The 19,675-nt window shown below is 36.7% G+C and overlaps 1 protein-coding gene across 4 annotated transcripts in view; it reads right to left on the reverse strand.

The window, feature by feature from the left end:
- UBE3A (ubiquitin protein ligase E3A) overlaps positions 1-19,675 on the reverse strand; it is a 92,379-nt gene that overhangs the window by 48,252 nt on the left and 24,452 nt on the right. Inside the window, exons 2-5 of one of the 4 annotated variants that reach the window (XM_082838001.1) lie at positions 16,298-16,361; positions 13,492-13,611; positions 11,925-11,995; positions 10,345-10,389 (exon numbers count right to left, since the gene is read on the reverse strand). In XM_082838001.1, the coding sequence (XP_082694127.1) occupies positions 10,345-10,346 (2 nt within the window). In that variant the 5' untranslated portion in view covers positions 10,347-10,389; positions 11,925-11,995; positions 13,492-13,611; positions 16,298-16,361. Of the gene's footprint in view, positions 1-10,344; positions 10,390-11,911; positions 11,996-13,491; positions 13,612-16,297; positions 16,362-19,675 lie in introns of all 4 variants that reach the window. The other 3 variants (XM_082838002.1, XM_082838000.1, XM_082838003.1) reach the window with 3 other exon arrangements.

Genomic DNA, 19,675 nt, shown 5'->3' on the forward strand with positions numbered 1-19,675 from the left:
AATTTATTTATTAATAAATTAATAAATAACCCAGTGAATTTCAGAGCCTCAATGAGGAGTCTTCAATTTCTCTCCTGATATTGTGTAGATAACAGTGTCAATTAACTCTATCTTTTTCTAGTACTTAACCATAAAGGGAAACAGATGTCAGGATACCTCCCAGTTTCTTAGGTATATCAGATGCACACAAAAGAATATGCAAAGGCTCAGTCTGAAGAAGAACGTGCTATCAGAACCCATAGGAGAGAAACCTGAAAACAGAAGAGCTATCTTTATTTGGTTGAAGAGATTTGTATCTTTTATTTCAGAATGTATTTCAAGATGTTACTTAATCCATAAATGTTTTTATACACATGTAAGTATATTTGAGTTGAAAGTCGTATAGAAATATTTTCTCCCACTCCACATTGAAAACAGCATCCAAGCTATATCTCAACTTCTGATTTCTGGTTCCACAAGTAAGGAGCTAGGAAATCACTTCTCCAATCCAATAACAAGTAAAAAGCTAAAGAGACTAAAAAATCCACAACTCTTCTTGAATCCCTAAGGGAGGGAGAACATAAACTGCAAACTGTTGTCCCTAATACTGAAGAGACAAACACAGTTTTACTGAAGCAGAGATCCACAAGCAGGAATCTGTGACAGGACATGAGACTGAGCATAGGTAAGTCTAGAGTTAAAAACTCTAGGGGGGCCCAGTCACAGGGGAGCCCCCACAGTTCTTATGAGACTTACCCCAAGAAGCTCAAGCAGATTCCAAAGCAAGTACTGGGGATAATCCTCTCATACTTCCAGCAGGGATAGGAGAAAAGGAACCATTTTGAGACACACCAGAGCCCTCTATTCTTCTTACCAAGGCCTGTCCTCAAGCAAACTAGTTTACCAGAGCCTACCCTGATGGGATATTATCAAATGCTTCCTTTCCCCTTATAGCTCACTATCACATTACTAAAGCCCTATTTATAGCAATTCCTTTACTTGGGAAATCATGTGCAGCTATTAAGAAAAAATTACAAAGCATACTAAAAGGCAAAAAACACTATTTGCAACCACAGAGCAAGCATAAGAACTAGAAATGGCAGGGATGTTGGAATTAACACACCAGAAATTTAAACCAACTAAGGGCTAGTAAATATATAATTTACTAGTTTTAATGAATAAAGTGGACAGCATGTAGGAACAGATGAACAATGTAAACAGAGAGATGGATATCCTAAGAAAGAACTAAAACAAACAAACCTGGAGATCAAAAACACTGAAACAGAATTCAAAAATGTCTTTTATGGGCTTAATAGTAGACTGGAAACAACTTTTCTCAGTAGACTGAGAAAAGACTCTCTGAACTTGAAGATATATCAATACAATCACCAAAAACTGAAAAGCAAACAAAGACTAACAAACACAAAACTGACTATCTAAGGACTGTGGGACAACTATAAAAAGTGTAGCATACACATACAAGGGATACCAGAAAAAGAAAAGACCATCAGAAATACTTGAAACAATGACTGAGAATGTCCCCAAATTAATATCAGACACCAAACAACAGATCCAGGAAGCTCAGAAAACACCAAGCAGGATAAATGCCCCCCCAAAAACCCTACACTTAGGCATATCATTTTCAGACTATAGATAATCAAAGGTAAAGAAAAAATTCTGAAAGAAGCCAGAGGAGGGAAACTCCTTACCTACAGAAGATCAAAAATAAGAATTACATCTGACTTCTCCTCAGAAACTATGAAAGGAGAGTGAAATGAAATATATAGAGTATTAAGGGGAAAAAAAGAAAGAAAAAAAAAAACCAACTTAGGGCTCCCCTGGTGGCACAGTGGTTGAGAGTCCGCCTGCCGATGCAGGGGACGTGGGTTCGTGCCCCGGTCTGGGAAGATCCCGCATGCCGTGGAGCGGTTAGGCCATGTAGGCCCGTGAGCCATGGCCGCTGAGCCTGCGTGTCCGGAGCCTGTGCTCCGCAACGGGAGAGGCCACAAGAGTGAGAGGCCTGCGTAGCTCAAAAAACAAAAACCAAAAAACACCAACTTAGAATTCTGTACCCTGTGAAATTCTTCTTTAAATGTGAGGAAGAAATAAAGACTCAGACAGATAAAAATTAAGGGAATTTGTTGTCAGTAGACCAGTCTTCTTGTTACAAGAAGTTCTCTAGAGAGAAGGAAAATGATACAGGATCAGAACCTCAAATTTACATAAAGAAGGAAGAGCACTGTAAAAGAAATAAGTGGAAAGTAAAGTAAAACCTTTTATTTTTCTTTATCTTAACTGACCTATCAGGTAACAGTTTGTTCAAAATAATACCACCATGTATTTGGTTACGAATACTTATGTGTGTGTACATATATGTGTGTGTACATATATGCTCATATATCTGTATATATATGCTTATATATGTATTTATGTGTATGTATGCTATTATCCAAGTGAAATGTATGACCGCAATGATACAAAGAATAGGAGGGAGGAATTAGGGTTATTTTGTTATTACAAGGTACTCACATTCCCTGTAATGTGATATAGCATTATTTGAAAGTGGACTAAGAGTAGATGTAAATGCAAACTCTATGACATCCACTAAATAAAGTAAAAATGTAGGATAACTGATATGCTAACAAAGGAGAGAAAATGGAATCATACAATATGCTCAAGTAAAAACCACAAAAGGCAGAAAAAGAATAGAAGACAAAAATAGGAACAAAAAACAAGGGCAACAAATAGAAAATAGTAACAAACATGTTAGATATTAAACCAACTGTATCAATAATCAGTTTAAACATTAACGGTCTAAATGCACCAATTAAAAGAGATGTCAGAGTGGATCAAAAAATAAGACCCAACTATATGTTTTCTATACTTCAAATATAAAGACACATATAAATTTAAAAAGATAGAAAAAATATATGCCATGCTAACAATAATCAAAAGAAAGCAGGAGTAGCTATATTAACTTCAGCCAGAGGGCTTCCCTGGTGGTGCAGTGGTTAAGAATCCACCTGCCGATGCAGGGGACACGGGCTCGATCCCTGGTCTGGGAAGATCCCACATGCTGCGAAGCCACTAAGCCCGTGTGCCACAACTACTGAGCTTGTGCTCTAGAGCCCGCAAGCCACAACTACTGAGCCCGCGTACTGCAACTACTGAAGCCCGTGTGCCTAGAGCCTGTGCTCTGCAGCAAGAGAAGCCACCACAATGAGAAGCCTGTGCACTGCAACGAAGAGCAGCCCCCACTCACCGCAACTAGAGAGAAGACCATGCACAGCAACGAAGACCCAATGCAGCCAAAAATAATATAAAATAAATAATTTCAGCCAGAGCAGATTTCAAAGCAAAGTAGTTATCAGGGTTAAAAAAAGGGGCATTACATAATGCGAAATGGGTCAGTTCTCCAAGAAGATATTATAATCCTTCATGTGTATGCCCCTAACAACAGAGCATCAAATTACATGAGGCAAAAAGTGATAGAACTGCAAGGAAAAACAGATGAATCCACTACCATAGTTGGAGACTTCAATACCTCTCTATCAGGAATGGGCAGATCTAGCAGGCAGAAAATCATTAAGGACACAGATGACTCAATAGCACCATCAATCAACTGGATATAATCGACATCTCTGGACTACTTCATCCAACAACAGATTACACATTCTTCTCAAACTCACATGGAACATTCACCAAGACAGACCACATTCTGGGCCAAAAAACACACCTTAACACATTTAAAAGAACAGAAATCATACAATGTCTACATTCAGACTACAACGGAATTAAACTAGAAATCAGTAACAGAAATATAACTGGAAAATCTCAAAATATGTGGAGATTAAACAACACATTTCTAAGTAACACAAGTCAAAGAAAAAAAATCACAAGAGAAACTAAAAAATATTTTGAAATAAACACAACTCATCAAAATTTGTGAGATGCAGTGAAAGCAGTGCTTTACAGGGAACTCATAACATTAAATGCATTTATTAGGAAAGAAGATCTTAAAAAAAAAAAATCAATCATCTAAGCTCCCACCTTAGTAAACTAGAATAAAGAGCAAATTAAATCCAAAGTAAGCAGAAGAAATAATAAAAGTTAGAGCAGAAATCAATGAAATTGAAAAAAGGAAATCCACAGAGAAAAACCAAAATCTGGTTCTTTGAAAAGATCAATAATAAAACTGGTAATCCTCTAACCAGGCTAATTAAGGAAAAGGGAAGGCACACAAATTATTAATATCAGAAATGAAAGAGGGCACATTGCTACAAATCACATGGACATTAAAAAAACAATAAAGGAGTACTATGAACAATTCTATGCCCACGAAATTGATAACCTAGATGCAATGGACCAATTCCTTGAAAGACACAGTCTGTCAAAACTCACAAGAAACAGACAACCTGAGTAGGCCTATATCTATTAAAGATATTAAATCAATTAAAAAATAACCTTCCAGGGTTTCCCTGGTGGCGCAGTGGTTGAGAGTCCGCCTGCCGATGCAGGGGACGCGGGTTCGTGTCACGGTCCGGAAAGAGCCCACATGCCGCGGAGTGGCTGGGCCCGTGAGCCATGCCCGCTGAGCCTGTGCGTCCGGAGCCTGTGCTCCACAACGGGAGAGGCCACAACAGTGAGAGGCCCGCGTAAAGCAAAAAAAATAAAAAAATAAAAAAAATAACCTTCCAAAACAGAAAGCACCACTACCAGAAGGGTTTAACAAAAATTTAAGGAAGAAACTATACCAATTCTCTACAATCTCTTTCAGAGGACACAAGTTATATCACCATAGTCTACTCTGATAAAAGGCTTACTTCTCCCATGATATAATGCATGTACAGTACTGAGCACTATGGCTTGTCGTATGGTAAGTGCTCAAGATGTTATTACCCAAGTTCTGTAGGCTATGTACATATATCAGTTTATTTATATTTAACTGATCCTAGAATATTCTTCCTACATTTCTACAAGGGAATTGAAAAGGTAGAAATAAACATTTTACATAAATGTAGTCATTTCACTCTTTCACATAATAAATACTTACTACCTCTTGTATGCCCGGCACTCTCATTAGGCTTCCATGCTACTGACAGTATTAAATGAGCCAGACAACAAAGAAATCAATAGGAAACCAGTCAGATGACATTAAATCCCATGAAGATAAATACAGCACAGGAAGGGGCACAGGGAAGACAGAGCATGACCATTCTTTGAAGAAAGTTGGTCAAGGAAGGCCTCTCTGATAAGGTATCATTTAAGAGCTCTAAAGCAAGTAAGAAAGGAGGCCATGTGGATATCACAGAGAAGGGTCACAGAAAACAGGCACAAATCTTAAGAACACCAAAACATTAAGGGCAAGAGCATAAAGCCAGTGTAGACAAAAATGGTCAAGAGAAAATGGAAAGGTCACAGAAGTGAAAGGAAGTTCATACAGGGCCTTGTAGATCCTTTGATTTTACTCTGAGAGAGACGGGAAGCCTTTGAAAGGTTTTGAGTATAAGCAACATGGTTTAACTTCAATCTTAAAAAAGATCACTCTGGCTGCTACACAGAAAATACCTTGGTAAGGGGTAAGTATGGAAGCAGCAAGACTACTGGGAAACAACTTCATTCTTTTGGCAAATGATGGCTTTAATCAGAGTGGTTGAGGTGGAAATGGTGTTTAAAAAAAAAAAGTTGTTGAAGTATCAATTAATTTTAAAGGTGGAGTCAATAGGATTTGCTGATGTGAGTAAGACAAAGAGAAAACAAGGATGCTTCCAAAACAAAACTTTGGATGAACTGGAAGAAAAAAAGAGTTGCCACTGATTAAAATGGCAAAAAGATTACAAGAGAAGCAGATTTGAGAGGATGAACATCAAGAGCTCTATTTTGTTTTGGACTTAAGTGTGAGAATCAGGCATCCAATTATTAGATATATATGTCTACAGTTCAGAAGGTAAGTCGGAGTTGGAGATGAAAATATGCAAGTTGTCATAGTATATATGTTAAAGTTCTTACCTAGAGAGAACAGATAATGATGGCCTGAGAACTAGGTCCTTGGTCATTATCCAACATTTAGAAAAAATAGGCTTTCCAAACACTGAACCATAAATCACTTGATACATTTACCCTTGGTTCCACTTACTGTATTAGTTATAGACCTGAAAACATAGCCTAAGTGTTAGAGATAGGGTTGGGGAGTAACTACCAAAGATAAGAAATCTGAAGTTACTAGAAACTGCTTTGAAATCATTAAGAAAATTAAAGAGTCTAAATTAATATGTGCAAAAAGACTACTACATGGTATATATAAATTTAAACAAAATTCAAGTATATAATACATATATAATTGAATAAACAGATCTGGGTTATTGTGTTAGTTCTATTTCTAGGCTAAACTATAAATTAGCATGCAGCTGTTAAAAACTTTTACTATGTTTTTCTGCACTCTAGGAAATGGGTGACACTAGGAATTCCTAAAAACAGGCATATTCTTTAATTTTATATAAATTACTATTTTAAATGTACTCAAGGTGTTCCCTAGTTAAAGGATGTCAAATGCAAATGCATCTCAAAGTGCTAAAAAAAAATCATGCTTCAATAAATTTAAGATGTTGCCATTAATAAAACACACTAGCTAATTCTTAGGTAAAAACAAGATTCCTTCATCACCTATTTTGTAAATCAAGACCCACAAGATTAAGGTAGAACAAATCTTACTAAACTACTGCCTGGTTACAATTTCTACAGGTATAGGAATTTGAGAAACTGTATCAACCTCACATTCTTGCCATCCTTGGTTTTTACTACAAAATGCAAGCCTCCATCTTTCCTTTTCCATTCTTTACTCTTGATTCATCCATCTAACCTCCTCCACCAAGATGTCTAGAAATACATTTATGATATAGGCTGTCACCTATCTTCAACTGCTTTATATAATAGTTCCTCAATCTCTTAGCTTTCACTAAAACCTGATTTACCCCCAAAGGCTTTTCTTACGTTGCAATCCTTTTAGGTGAGGGTTCCATAGACAACTCAAACCCCTAAGTGCACCATTTTTATTCTAATTGCTTATATTAAAAATAATGCCCATCCCCCCCAAACAAAACAAAGCACAGCACAAACACAACTTATTCTTTGAAACTCATGTTATCTACCTGAAATCCTTCTTCCTTCCCTCTCTGGCCTGGTAAATTATACCCATATACTAAAGGCTCTATTTTTCCCGAGTTATATTGCTGGCATTGTGACTTCAATGTCTGTGTGCATGATCTATCCCAACACTCTAGCCCCCAAAATATTTGACTTTCTTAACTTGAGGGTCCCTCACCTCCTCTCAATTTCAGCCAATCACCACCTTAGGCTCTGATCATTATCATCTATCTTTGTAAGAGTTTCACTTATACTGAACTATCTCTTTGACCCATCAGGCTTTTTGTAACCAACCCAACATCTTCACCTGGCATCACAACCTTTCCAACAGTGGCCATCGCCAATGACATATAAGTTCAACTACTCCAATGTTAACACTCTACACATATGCCACTTCCCATATGCTCTAATAGCCAACCCTGAAATACCATGCATCTTTGTCTAGCTATTAAAGAAAAGTCTTTAAACTGCAAGTATGCAGTAAGCTAACCTTAGCTGGCCACTCAGTAGCATGAGACTCTCAATAATATCTGGTCCACTTCTTCACCCATTTCCCCCAGTAACTTTCCAAGTTTTCAGTCTTCTCAAATCCCCTAACCAAACTCCGTGTTCCATGAGAACTACTTGAAAATATTTCTTAAAAAGTTACATAGTCAGGACTTCCCTGGTTGTGCAGTGGTTAAGAATCCTCCTGCTAATGCAGGGGACATGGGTTCAAGCCCTGGTCCAGGAAGATCCCACATGCTGTGAACAACTAAGCCCGTGTGCCACAACTACTGAGCCTGCCCTCTAGAGCCCACAAGCCACAACTACTGAGCCCGCATGCCACAACTACTGAAGCCCACGTGCCTAGAGCCCGTGCTGTGCAACAAGAGAAGCCACCGCAATGCAAAGCCCGTGCACCGCAATGAAGAGTAGCCCCTGATCGCCGCAACTAGAGAAAGCCCACAGGCAGCAAACAAAGACCCAACACAGCCATAAATAGATAGACAGATAAATTTATTACAAAAAAAAGTTACAGGGTCACAAAAGTACCAAGAAATATCACCTTACTCCCATTAGGATGGCTACTATGAAAAAAACAGATAATTACAAATGCTGATGAGAATGTGGAGAAATTATAACCTTTGTGCATTATTAGGTCAGAATGCTAATTTGGTGCAGCCACTGTAGAAAACAGTACAGAGGTTCCTCAGAAAATTAAAAATAGGACTACCATATGATCCAGCAATCCCACTTCTGGGTATATACCCAAAGAAATAAAAGCAGGGTCTCAAAGAGCTATTTGTACATTGCAGCATTATTCACAATAGCTAAAACATAAGCAACCTGTGTCCATCAACAGATGAACGGATAAACAAAATACGGTACATACATACAACAGATTATTCAGCCTTAAAAAGGAAGAAAATTCTGACATATGCTACAACAGGGATGAACCCTGACATCATGCTACATAAGTAAAATAAGCCAATCACAAAAAGACAAATACTGTGGGCGCTCACAGTAAATGAGGTAGAGTCGTTAAAATCATAAAGACAGAAAGTAGAATGGTGGTTGCCAGGGGCTAGGGAGAAGGGTGAATGGGGAGTGATTGTTTAACAGGTACATTTTCAGTTCCGCAAGATGAAAAGAGTTATGCAGATGATGGTGGCAATGACTGCACGACAATATGGATGTACTTAATACCACTAAATTGTATACTTAAAAATAGTAAAGATGGTAAATTTTGTTATGTGCATTTTACCACAAAAAAATTTTTTTAACGGTTACATGGACACATAAATTTGAGAAATAAATTTTATAGTCCCTTCTTGGAGATGCACAATGTACATCAGCATTTTAAAGGATTTCCACTATTTGCAGTAGAGAAATCTGCTGTTTAAGTCTGCATGTCCCAAGCTTAATCCACAACCACTTTTTCAAGAAGCACACAGTGGTGTAGCTACCTAATTTACTAAGAAAATTGACAGTTCAGACACAAATGACTTTGACTTCCCCATTCTTACCTACCAATACATTTCACATCACATATCCATTTTTACCTCCTCCTTCTAGTTTCATAAGATCTGGGTCTTTGCTCTTATTCAAGAGAAATCCCTACACCTATATTCTTCATTCCAACCCTTACTATCTTAAAAACCTTGCTTCAACAATTATCACTTCTCATATTATCTTAAACTTCTTATATTCTCACAACTAATCACTGAAGTCTTACCTACTTTACCTTCTATTTTTCTTTCATCCAGAAAACTTTATCTTGAATTCCTAATATACCACTGCCCTTATTTAGGCCCTCATTGACTGAAGCCCTGGTCAACGTACCACCACATGATTTCTCCTCAATCCTGCCTCCCTGTTGGCAAAGTTATTAAAAATATACACCTAACAAGGTTACTACCCCTACTTAGCAAGTTCTTTACTGACTCCCAAATACCTATGAGAGACAGGCCAAGGTCCTTTACATAGTATGCAAGCACCTAGTCCTTTCTTTCAAGTCTCACCTCCTTCAATTTCCTACATTTCAGTCAGTCTATGATCTAAAAATCCTCAACTGCCTACTGTTCCCTACATTCACTATGCTGCTTTGTAACTCTGCTCCTGCTTCTGCCTAGAACGTGCTACCTAACTCCCAGTCACACTTCAAGACTTAACTTAGCCTTCCCTGATCACCCCTATTTCCCTGCCATCTGGATTAGGTCCCTATTGCATCAGGGTACTTGAGTACCCTGGTACTTCTTTATGTTCATGTTCCATCCTGGGTATCCTTCTACCACAATGATTGAAATGATTTGCTTCTGGGTCTTTCACACTGACTAGACTAAATTTATGTAGGTTAATTTAGCTTAACTAATCTTATGCATCTCTGTATCCACAAAACAGCACCCAATATCTTATACACAGCAGGCACTTAATAAATGATTGTTAAGCTGAACTCCTCCCCATCTATTTCCCCAAAACTGCTAGGTGAGCAAAAATATGTAAGAATCCAGGGGCATGCAATTATCTATCCAGAAGTAGAAATCTAGTAGCATGTTACCAAGATTTAGAGGTATTTATTTGGTAGGGAAAATATTAGACATGCGTATTCCTATCTTCCAATTTACTTTTTAAAGCATTATACTCTCTTTAACTGGAAATTATTTTCAAATAATGTGATACCATTTAAAGCAATCTAGAGCAACTTAAAAGACACCACAGCCTCAACCAAGTTATACTTACATTCGGCTAGCTTCAATGTCGTCAGACTGAGGTTCTCCTGATGATCTGTAAAATGCAATTCAGTAAAGTTAAGCAAAATATTCCATATTTCAAAAAGGGGCAAACATTTTATTTTGGAAGACAAATTTGACAACAAGATTTAATGGTTAACAGTTTTAAAAGTTCAACATGTGAAAAAGTGATCAAATCAGATTGCCATACAACACATTTATTGTAAGGGCTAGACTAATAAAAACTCAGTTCTCTTTTTTTTTTTTTAAGGAAAGGAAACTGTAAACACTATATTTAGATACAAACCAGTGTAATAAATCATAATTACTCACAAAGTCAAATATTTATAATAAAAACCCACAACTATGAAACCTTCTACAGCCAAGTACTGGTTACCCACAATATCAAAAGTATTCACTGGTATTAACAGTCCCAAACTTTAGATGAGGGATCAGCAAACTACTGCCTGGGATGACAAACTAAGGCCTGGGTTGGCCGCCTATTTTTGTAAAGTTGTACTGGCACAGAATCATGCTCATTTATTTACGGCTGCTTTTACATTACAAAAGCAGAGCTGAGAAACTCTGTCAGAGACATGTGGCTCACAAAGCCTAAAATATTTATTACCTAGCCCTTTAAGAAAAAGTTTGCCAACCTCTGCTGTAGATAATTCAAATTTCAATCTAATACCCTTCTGAATTTTGAGACACTTAAGTCTGTTTTACCATTCTAACCATGATTACCTTATTTCAACAATGAAAGCAGCTTTCCCTGAAAATACACGGGCAGGATGTACTACCTGTCAAAATTGTACCATCCTAGGGTATTAAAATTTTGCTGTGGATAACTGTGAATTGACTTCAGTTATAAATAGTTGCCAGTTATTTTCTTTTTTTTTTTTTAATATACTGCTGCTATTTTAAGTAGAAATACTGAAAATTCTAAGACACTAAGAAGCCTTTTATTTTCATTTTGGGGCATGAACCAATTTTGCCTACCCCATCATGCTGTTAAAAATAAATTCCTGTTACTCTATTCACTTTTACAACCAGCATCAGTCAATATATATTGTATTAAGGTGAATCAACATAATACTGATTCCTAACACTTCTAATTCACAAAACAGGTAAAATATTTTTTAGAGGTCAAAAGCTAAATTTTCAAACTGACATTACAAGGACTTGATTTGTAAATTTATAACTGACTTGAGACTTCAAATTCTAAACAACTTTTAACAAGAGAATCTTAAAATCAGAGCCACCAGAAAAGAAAAGAATCTGTTTTCCATATTTCTTAGATTTTAAAAAACTCACTTCTTTATCAGACTTTCAAAATTACCCCTCACTGCAGTGGTCCAAGGACAAGAATGCAAAAAATAAAAATAAAAAATAAAAAAAAAATCCAGCAGCTCAAATATTTATTTTAGATCTTCTTTGCAGTATATTTACATTTTCAATTTTGCACAAAATGATATTAGAACTAAAAACTGGGGCATGCTGGAGGTGGCAGTGACTTGGCAGTGACACAAATGCAAAAATTTCACTCCACCCTCTCCCCCAGGGAGCAAGCAAATCACCTTTGTGACACACCTGGTCTCCACCAGCCTTGTGGGTAAGTACCCCAAGATTGCTTCCAAACTTGTATCTCTCAGACAGAAGAGCTAAAAAGTGATGATAACCCCATGTACCAGCTGACTCATTTTTGAAAGTGCGACCCTCCAGCATCAGATGTCATACTGTAAGGAGGCAGAGCAGGCTTGCAAAACAAAAAATAAACCTGCTGGCACTAAGGGAAGAGAGGCAGATTAGAAGCTTTCATACATGTAGGCGGCAAAACTTTCAAAATTAACAGGGAAAGAGAGAGAGGGGAAAAACTGAGGACACAATGACAGGGAAATTAAACTACTACTGCAAAAAGGTAAGATACAAGCAAGAGGAAAAACAAATCCAAGTCTCAGAAGCACAATTTTTAACTGCTGCAAAGTTTTGAGATTCTGAAATGGGATAGAGGTTAAATACATCAAATGGTAACTACATTCTATTTTCCAAAGTCTATTCTCTAAACAAGAGGATATGTAAACATTAGCACCAAAATGTCATGAAATTACTGTAAATAAACTAGATCACTTAACATTAACATATATTAACGTGAGCTACCAAAAACCACTTTAAGTCAAATCAAGTAATTTAAATTCAGTCAACAAGAAGAACAAAAGAATAAGGACTGAAGATTATTACCTTAAAACGATCTATCCTAGGTCTCTTAAACAGTTAGCATAATTGTTTTTTACTCAAAACAAAAATTGTTTTTTAATCAGAGAAAGGTGAATATACACTGAACAAATAGAAGCACCTTTTACCTTACAGTGAGCAATAACAGTACCTGCCTGAATAAATTTCTAGTCATTCTGCTTATTGTATTCTGTTTTATTCTAAATATTCTAAATAATTAGAATATTATTTATTCTAAATACTTTACTAATTTTCTAAATAATTTACTAAAGAATATCCTAAAATTAGGATCCAAACTGTCAAAATTATAAAATACCTAAGATCTAACAATAGTTTCCAAGCTTCAATTTAGCCCCTGAAGAGTCTCTTTATTCTTTACTCTCAAGTTCTTGGAAGTAAGGATCTGGTACATATTTTAATTTTACCAAATTGAGGACATATAACCAAAGGAGAAAAAAACCCAAAAAGTATTGACTTAGGTTAACCTAAAGTTCATCAGAATAACAAATCAGAAAAGAGATTTCTATGAGGTCCAGCTTCTCTAGCCTGCAAGCCAAGCCCTTCTACTGTAACTCTCTAGGAGACAAGTATACTAGATTTATTAAAACTCTCACCACGTAAAAAGCACACTTTAAAAGGCATATTAAGAATTTTTCATAGTTTTTTTTAATGTTCATAATAAAATGTTTATTTAAAAACTAGAAACTTTTTAGAAATACTTTCCTGTTTATTCATACAGATAGGTCTGGGGAAAGGGCACAAAATATTTTAGGAAGGAGATTAAATGGAGAAACAGGTCAACTCTTAGGTCCACTATTCTTAGCAGGCAGTATTCCTGCCAACTGTACATTTTCTTCATTTTTTTTACAGCACGTATTTTACAATGACAGCCTTTTAAAGGCTGTAAAATAACATTCAAAATTACCTTTTACAAGCTGTGGCCATTCGGTGACATCAGGGTGATCACAGCTTTGAGTCACTGATTAAAAACAGGTTGTCACACCAGTCTAGCTGCTAACTTGATCTGAGCGTAGGTTTAATAACTCTAATAAATTAAACAAATCTTTAGTTAGAACACTTTAATATATAAACCCAATTCATTGTTCAAAAATAATCTTCAAAGGTTCAAATTAGGTGCCAATGCAACAACCATCAGAAGAGTAATTATAGAAATGCTTTTAAGGACTATTTTAAAGCATTTTTTTTTTCCTTAATGATTTCTTCACTTGAGAAAATATAATAATCTCCTGTACTTTTATGAAATGTTACAGTTTACAAAGCACTTTGGTCAATGGCATCTTAAATCTAAAGATAATTTGGGCTCTACCTATTCAGAGCAGATACTATAGAAAGAATTTAAAAGAAGAAAAAGAAAAAACCAAGCAGCCTTAGAGTGATTAATTGACTTGCCCAAGATTTTAGTATTAGCGTTGAAGCCAGGACTAGGATTAAAAACCCAGATATACTGACTGCCTATCCAGAGTTAGTATTCTGTGATTTTATTTAGTTTTGCTATAGAGTCTCATGATTTAAATATATGAACAAAGATTTAAAATATGGATTGACACCCCACCATTACAATAATTTAAATGGGACTAATAGTAGTACAGTTTTCCAGGTAGTCAAATGCTTAATGGAACAGTTATACACCCACACCCACACAGATACACACACACACACACACACACACACACACACACACACACACACACACACACACACACAGTCTATTCCTACTTATTCCATATTAAAATAGGATAATCTAACATTAGCCAAAACTCCTTGGGTATTTCATGAAAACATGTTCTCCACATCAGCCATAAACCCACTAATATTCAATTTCATGAGAGAGAATGGCAAAATATGAAAACATTTCCTCCTCCTTCAACCTAGTATCTTTTGATCCTCTGACTTGGCCTTAGCTGAACTTTCCTGATTCCTGATTATCATGGTTCACATTTATCAGGCATCCTAATCACACTGTAGTTTCAGGCAAAGATACACATCCAAAATATCCCAGAATCAAGAACTCATGTCCTGCAACTAGTTTTTCCCCTGATGATTTCCCTACCAAACTATATATCCCGGCCAAATCTGAAAAGTGAACTGAGGAAAGATGAGAAAATTAGGAAAGAAAAAAAAAGATCCTTGATAGTTAACACCTTCCAAGTGACAACAGACAACCACAGACGGTGGTTTACTGCACGGATCCAGAGCCCTATATAAAATAGCAAGTTATCTGAGAACCCTAAGAGAAGGGATGAAACATCAATGCTTGAGCCCACACCTCTGCAGCCTATGAACTTGGGCTTCAAATTCAGATAAGGGTGAGAGTTTGCCTAAGAATACATTAACTTCAGGGAACTCCAATACAGGCATACTTCATTTTATTGTGCTTCACAGATATTGTGTTTTTTACAAACTGAAGGTTTGTAGCAGCCCTGCATCAAGCATGTCTATTGGTGCCATCTTTCCAACTGCATTTGCTCTCTTCATGTCTCTGTGTCACATTTCGGTAATTCCTGCAATATTTCAAACTTTTTCATCATTATTATATTTGTTATGGTGATCTGTAATCAGTAACTTTTGATGTTACTACAACAACTCGCTGAAGGCTCAGATGATGGTTAGCATATTTTAGCAATAAAGTATTTTGTAATTAAGGTATGTACATTACTTTTTTAGACATAATGCTATGGCACACTTAATAGACTGTAGTATAGTGTAGACATAATTTTTATATGCACTGAAAAGCCAAAAAATTCACCTGATTACCTTTATCTGCCTTATTGCGGTGGTCTAGGACTAAACCTGAAATACCTGAGGTATGCCTATAACTGGGATTTTTAATATATATATTAAATATATATATTAATATATATTTAATATATATATATAAATATATATTCAAATTCCCCAGATTTTCCTATCATAGTTGCATGTTTTCTAATAAAAACCTAGAATATTCCTGAGGTCATATGGGCAAGAGGTAAGGCGCCCCTGAAATGAACAGTGTTTCCTGTGGGGTCCTCATAAGACTAATAGTGTATGTGGATTTAAAAGATGCAAGTCTAACTTTCCAACCTGTAAACATAAAAATGAGAAAGTCAAAATACCTTTTAACTGATTAATTGAGATGAATTAATTCATTAAAGAGCTACGTGTATTGTGAAAATTACTGAGGCAAGTCCTCTCTTCTAGACCTCCGTTTTCATGAGGTCCAGTGCTCCACAGAGCAGAGGTTCCAGAGTCAGTCTGGATTCAAGTCCCTGTTTGGTCACTTACTAGATGGAAAATCTTGGGCAAGTTACTTAACCTCTCCAAGCCTAAGTATCCTGATATGCAGAACTAAGATAACAGTAGTATCTATTTCAGAGGGCTGTCATGAGGATGAACAAACATATATATTGTTCACAACAGTGTCTGGCACATAGTAAGAGCCCAACAAATGGAAGCTATTATTAACTCATAGCCTAACAGCCAAACTTACCCTCTCAACCTTCTTATGCAATTATTTTACTTCTCATAGCATACTAACCTCTTCTAAAATTCTTCAGAATCCCACCTGGATTCCTCATACAGTCTACCTGGTAGCACAGTGATTTAGCACCTAGCACATGCTTTAAAAATGGCAGACACCCAAATTTGCTGAATACATTTGTCATTATTCTAACCATGGCATTAAGATATACATGCAATTTTGAATTCCAAAAAATAAAACGGAAACATACCATATTTCGCCAAACTTCTGAGGAGCTGGTGAATTCTAAAATCAGGCTCTTACAGATTTTTAACCTAAAATATAAAACACCTTACTCAATTCTTTTTACACAGACAACTGGATGGACAACTTTCATAGAAAAAATTTTTTCTAAAATTTATTATAAAAGCAAATTCATTTGTAATACTTATGAATATCCAGAAACATATTAAGAGACAAATGCCCCTAATGCTGTTGCCAGGATGCATGGAAAGGTGGTTAGGCAGGCCCTGTGGTCTGAGTGCTTTCAGCTGGCAGAACCATGATACCCATTTTCATCCAAAGAACTTACTGCTTGCCGTTTCTTTACTCTTCCCTCCCTCCAAAATGGCTGAAAATATATGAAAACTGTTTAACTACGTGCCTCTAATTCCTTCAGATACCTACAGCAATTAAGCTTTTAATTAAATTCCCTATGCTGAGGACCTGCTGTATTAGGTACATATATGGGCATCTGCCCAACTACCTCCTGAGTAGCAAGCAGCCTTTGGCAGGTCCCTTGACCTGTAAGTCTTAGGTGTCAGGTGGTTGTAATAGAGAAAATATTTTTAAAGTATGTAGGACAATGCCGCCTGGAGCATAATAGGGCCTCAGTGTATGGTAGCAAATATTATTTCTTAAATCAAACATTTCATATATCTATCAGAACTTAACTTATCAAAAACCAAATTCTGAAGCTTAAAGCATGCATCCAAATAATCACCGTAAATTCTTAACTCATCTGTATATTATCAGATCATTCCTCAGTTGAACAGGAACTAAAGTCTTTTAATACATTTCCTCTTATTGCATATGAAGAAACCAAGTCCCCCACCAAATAAGGAAACCCACCCAGCATCCTACAGGTTGATGGCAGAAAATGAATATATTATACTGCATATAAATATTTTTTTAAAATTAACCAAGTGTTAAGAGGACTGAGTCTCAAACTCTGTTCTATAATACAATCACCTAAGGAACCTGTAAAAAATGCAGATACTGGGCTTCCCTGGTAGCGCAGTGGTTGAGAGTCCGCCTGCCGATGCAGGGGACACAGGTTCATGCCCCGGTCCGGGAAGATCCCACATGCCGCGGAGCGGCTGGGCCCGTGAGCCATGGCTGCTGAGCCTGCACGTCCGGAGCCTGTGTTCCGCAACGGGAGAGGCCCGCGTACCGCAAAAAAAAAAAACAACAAAAAATGCAGATACTTACTTGATCTCAACCCCCAGAGACTGTGATTCAGTACATAAAATGGGGGTGTGTGAATCTGTATTTTTAACATACATTTCAGGTGATATGCATACCCCAATTTGAGAAACTTTGCCTTAGAAGATTAGGAACACGTAATCACAGAACGTACGAAATCTACGAAGATATAGGATAAGTAACAGAAACTGTAAGCACCAGAAATGTTACCTGCACTCTTGGCAAATTTAACCATTAGCACTCTTACACCAGACCTAGTGCCTTTATTTTATTTATATACACATTCCTTTCCAACAGAGGGCTCAGTCTAATAATCTAATAAGAAAGGAATCAAATAATAAGAAATGCCTATACCAATCCACCTGTCCCTGTAACGTTTTCACTTATCCTTAAAATAGCCCATCTGCCTGCTCTCTTTCTCTCTCCCTCTCTACACAGGTGCATACATATTATTATTACATCTGTCATGTCCTTTAGCTCCTCTCCAACAGCCTATTTCCTTCACCTCCTTGTAACCCTAGGTCAAACTTAATTTCAGACTACCTTTTCTATCACTTTTTTATTGTGTCCACTCAGCAATCTTGTTCTCCTTTATGCCATGTTTATGGTGTCTTAAATTTATGGGAAAGCTACTTGTTGAAACTCATTAAGTTTTGTACATTTGTAAATTTCACAACAAAAGACTGTTCCAATAACTTTCTTGTGTAAATTTTCCTGTCTTTAGGCTCTCCTCATTCTAGTCCATTCTGCAGTTAGACTAAAATTTCAAAACACTGCTTTCATATAGTACTTTCAACATAATTCCCTCAACTCCATTAACTCTTTACAGTACCATTTCCTTACTCTCCTTCCTTTAACTGCCAGAAAGGCCTGAAAACGGTTAGCTCAGATGCTAACATACAAAACCTTCCACATACTGAAACTTTTCTTATAAAAGTCATCATCATTCTTATATGTCCCAAATCCTGTGGCCTCTTAATCCTACTTTTTCTCTGCAGCATTTCACACTGCTAACCATTTCTCACCCCTCCTGGACTTCCATAATGCTGTACCTGCCTGTGTTCTTCTACCTCTGACAGGAACTAAGTCTTCTGCTAGTTCATCTTCCTACCCCTCAATCATAGCCACTCTCCAAGTTTCTATCAATAGCCCCTTTTCGTAGGTTAAGAATTAATTTTCTGTGCAATGTCATCATCCATTCCTATAGCACCTCTCTATACTTAGGATCCCTAACTCTACATCTTTAAGCCTTCATCTCTTGAGTCATAAGCCTGCTACTCTCAATTACCAATAGTACACATGCACTTGGTTGTTTCATTAGCATCTAAAATCAAGCTCAATTATTCCCAAAAAACGTACTCCACCCTGAATGTGCCTAATCTTGTTGTCCTACTAGTTACAGAATGAAAAAAATTGGTGCCATTCTTTATTATCTCCCCCTCATTTTTATTTAGCCTAACCAATGTATGGTTTGATACTAAAGGTCATTCAAAGAATGTCTACTAGCTAAAACTAATACAATGTTATATGTCAATTATAACTCAGTTTAAAAATATGTTTGAGTGTCTACTAAGTGGATGAAGACATAGTGGTAAAGAAACTAGCCAATCTTGTATCCCCATGTAATGGGGGAAATGCGCACAATAAAAATCACAATAAACTAGGTAACTGCAATGCATAGTTAAGTGTTGTGAAGAAGAAATCAGGATATGGTTAAGTGTACATATACAGTACTCTGACTTAGTCTGGGGAAAAAGGGAATACGTTCTTCATGAAGTAACATATAAACTGAGCTTTGAGGCATGAGCAAGATTTATCCCAGACATATTAAGAAAAACCGTGGAAGGTATAACAGTACCACTGCCAGTCCAGTCACCCATTAGAAAATTCTGAGTCATATTCTAAAGAGAAGGCCCCTCTCTTTGCAGTACAACAAACCGTTCACCCAGTGCTATCAATTCTACCTCAGAAATTCCCCCACACTCCAACATTGCCCCCAATTATTCCTTTGTTGGCTTTGTTCCAGAGTAACATTTCCTATGAAACTATACAAAATTTGGCCAAAACCTGCCAGTCCAGCCTCTTCTCTCAGACTAGACCACACTTGTAGAGAACACATATATCATTCATTTTTATTTTTACACTTCCAGTGCTTGAAAATGTT

The sequence above is a fragment of the Leucopleurus acutus genome (genome assembly GCF_964270905.1).
Source record: "Leucopleurus acutus genome assembly, chromosome: 1".
Classification (NCBI taxonomy): domain Eukaryota; kingdom Metazoa; phylum Chordata; class Mammalia; order Artiodactyla; family Delphinidae; genus Leucopleurus; species Leucopleurus acutus.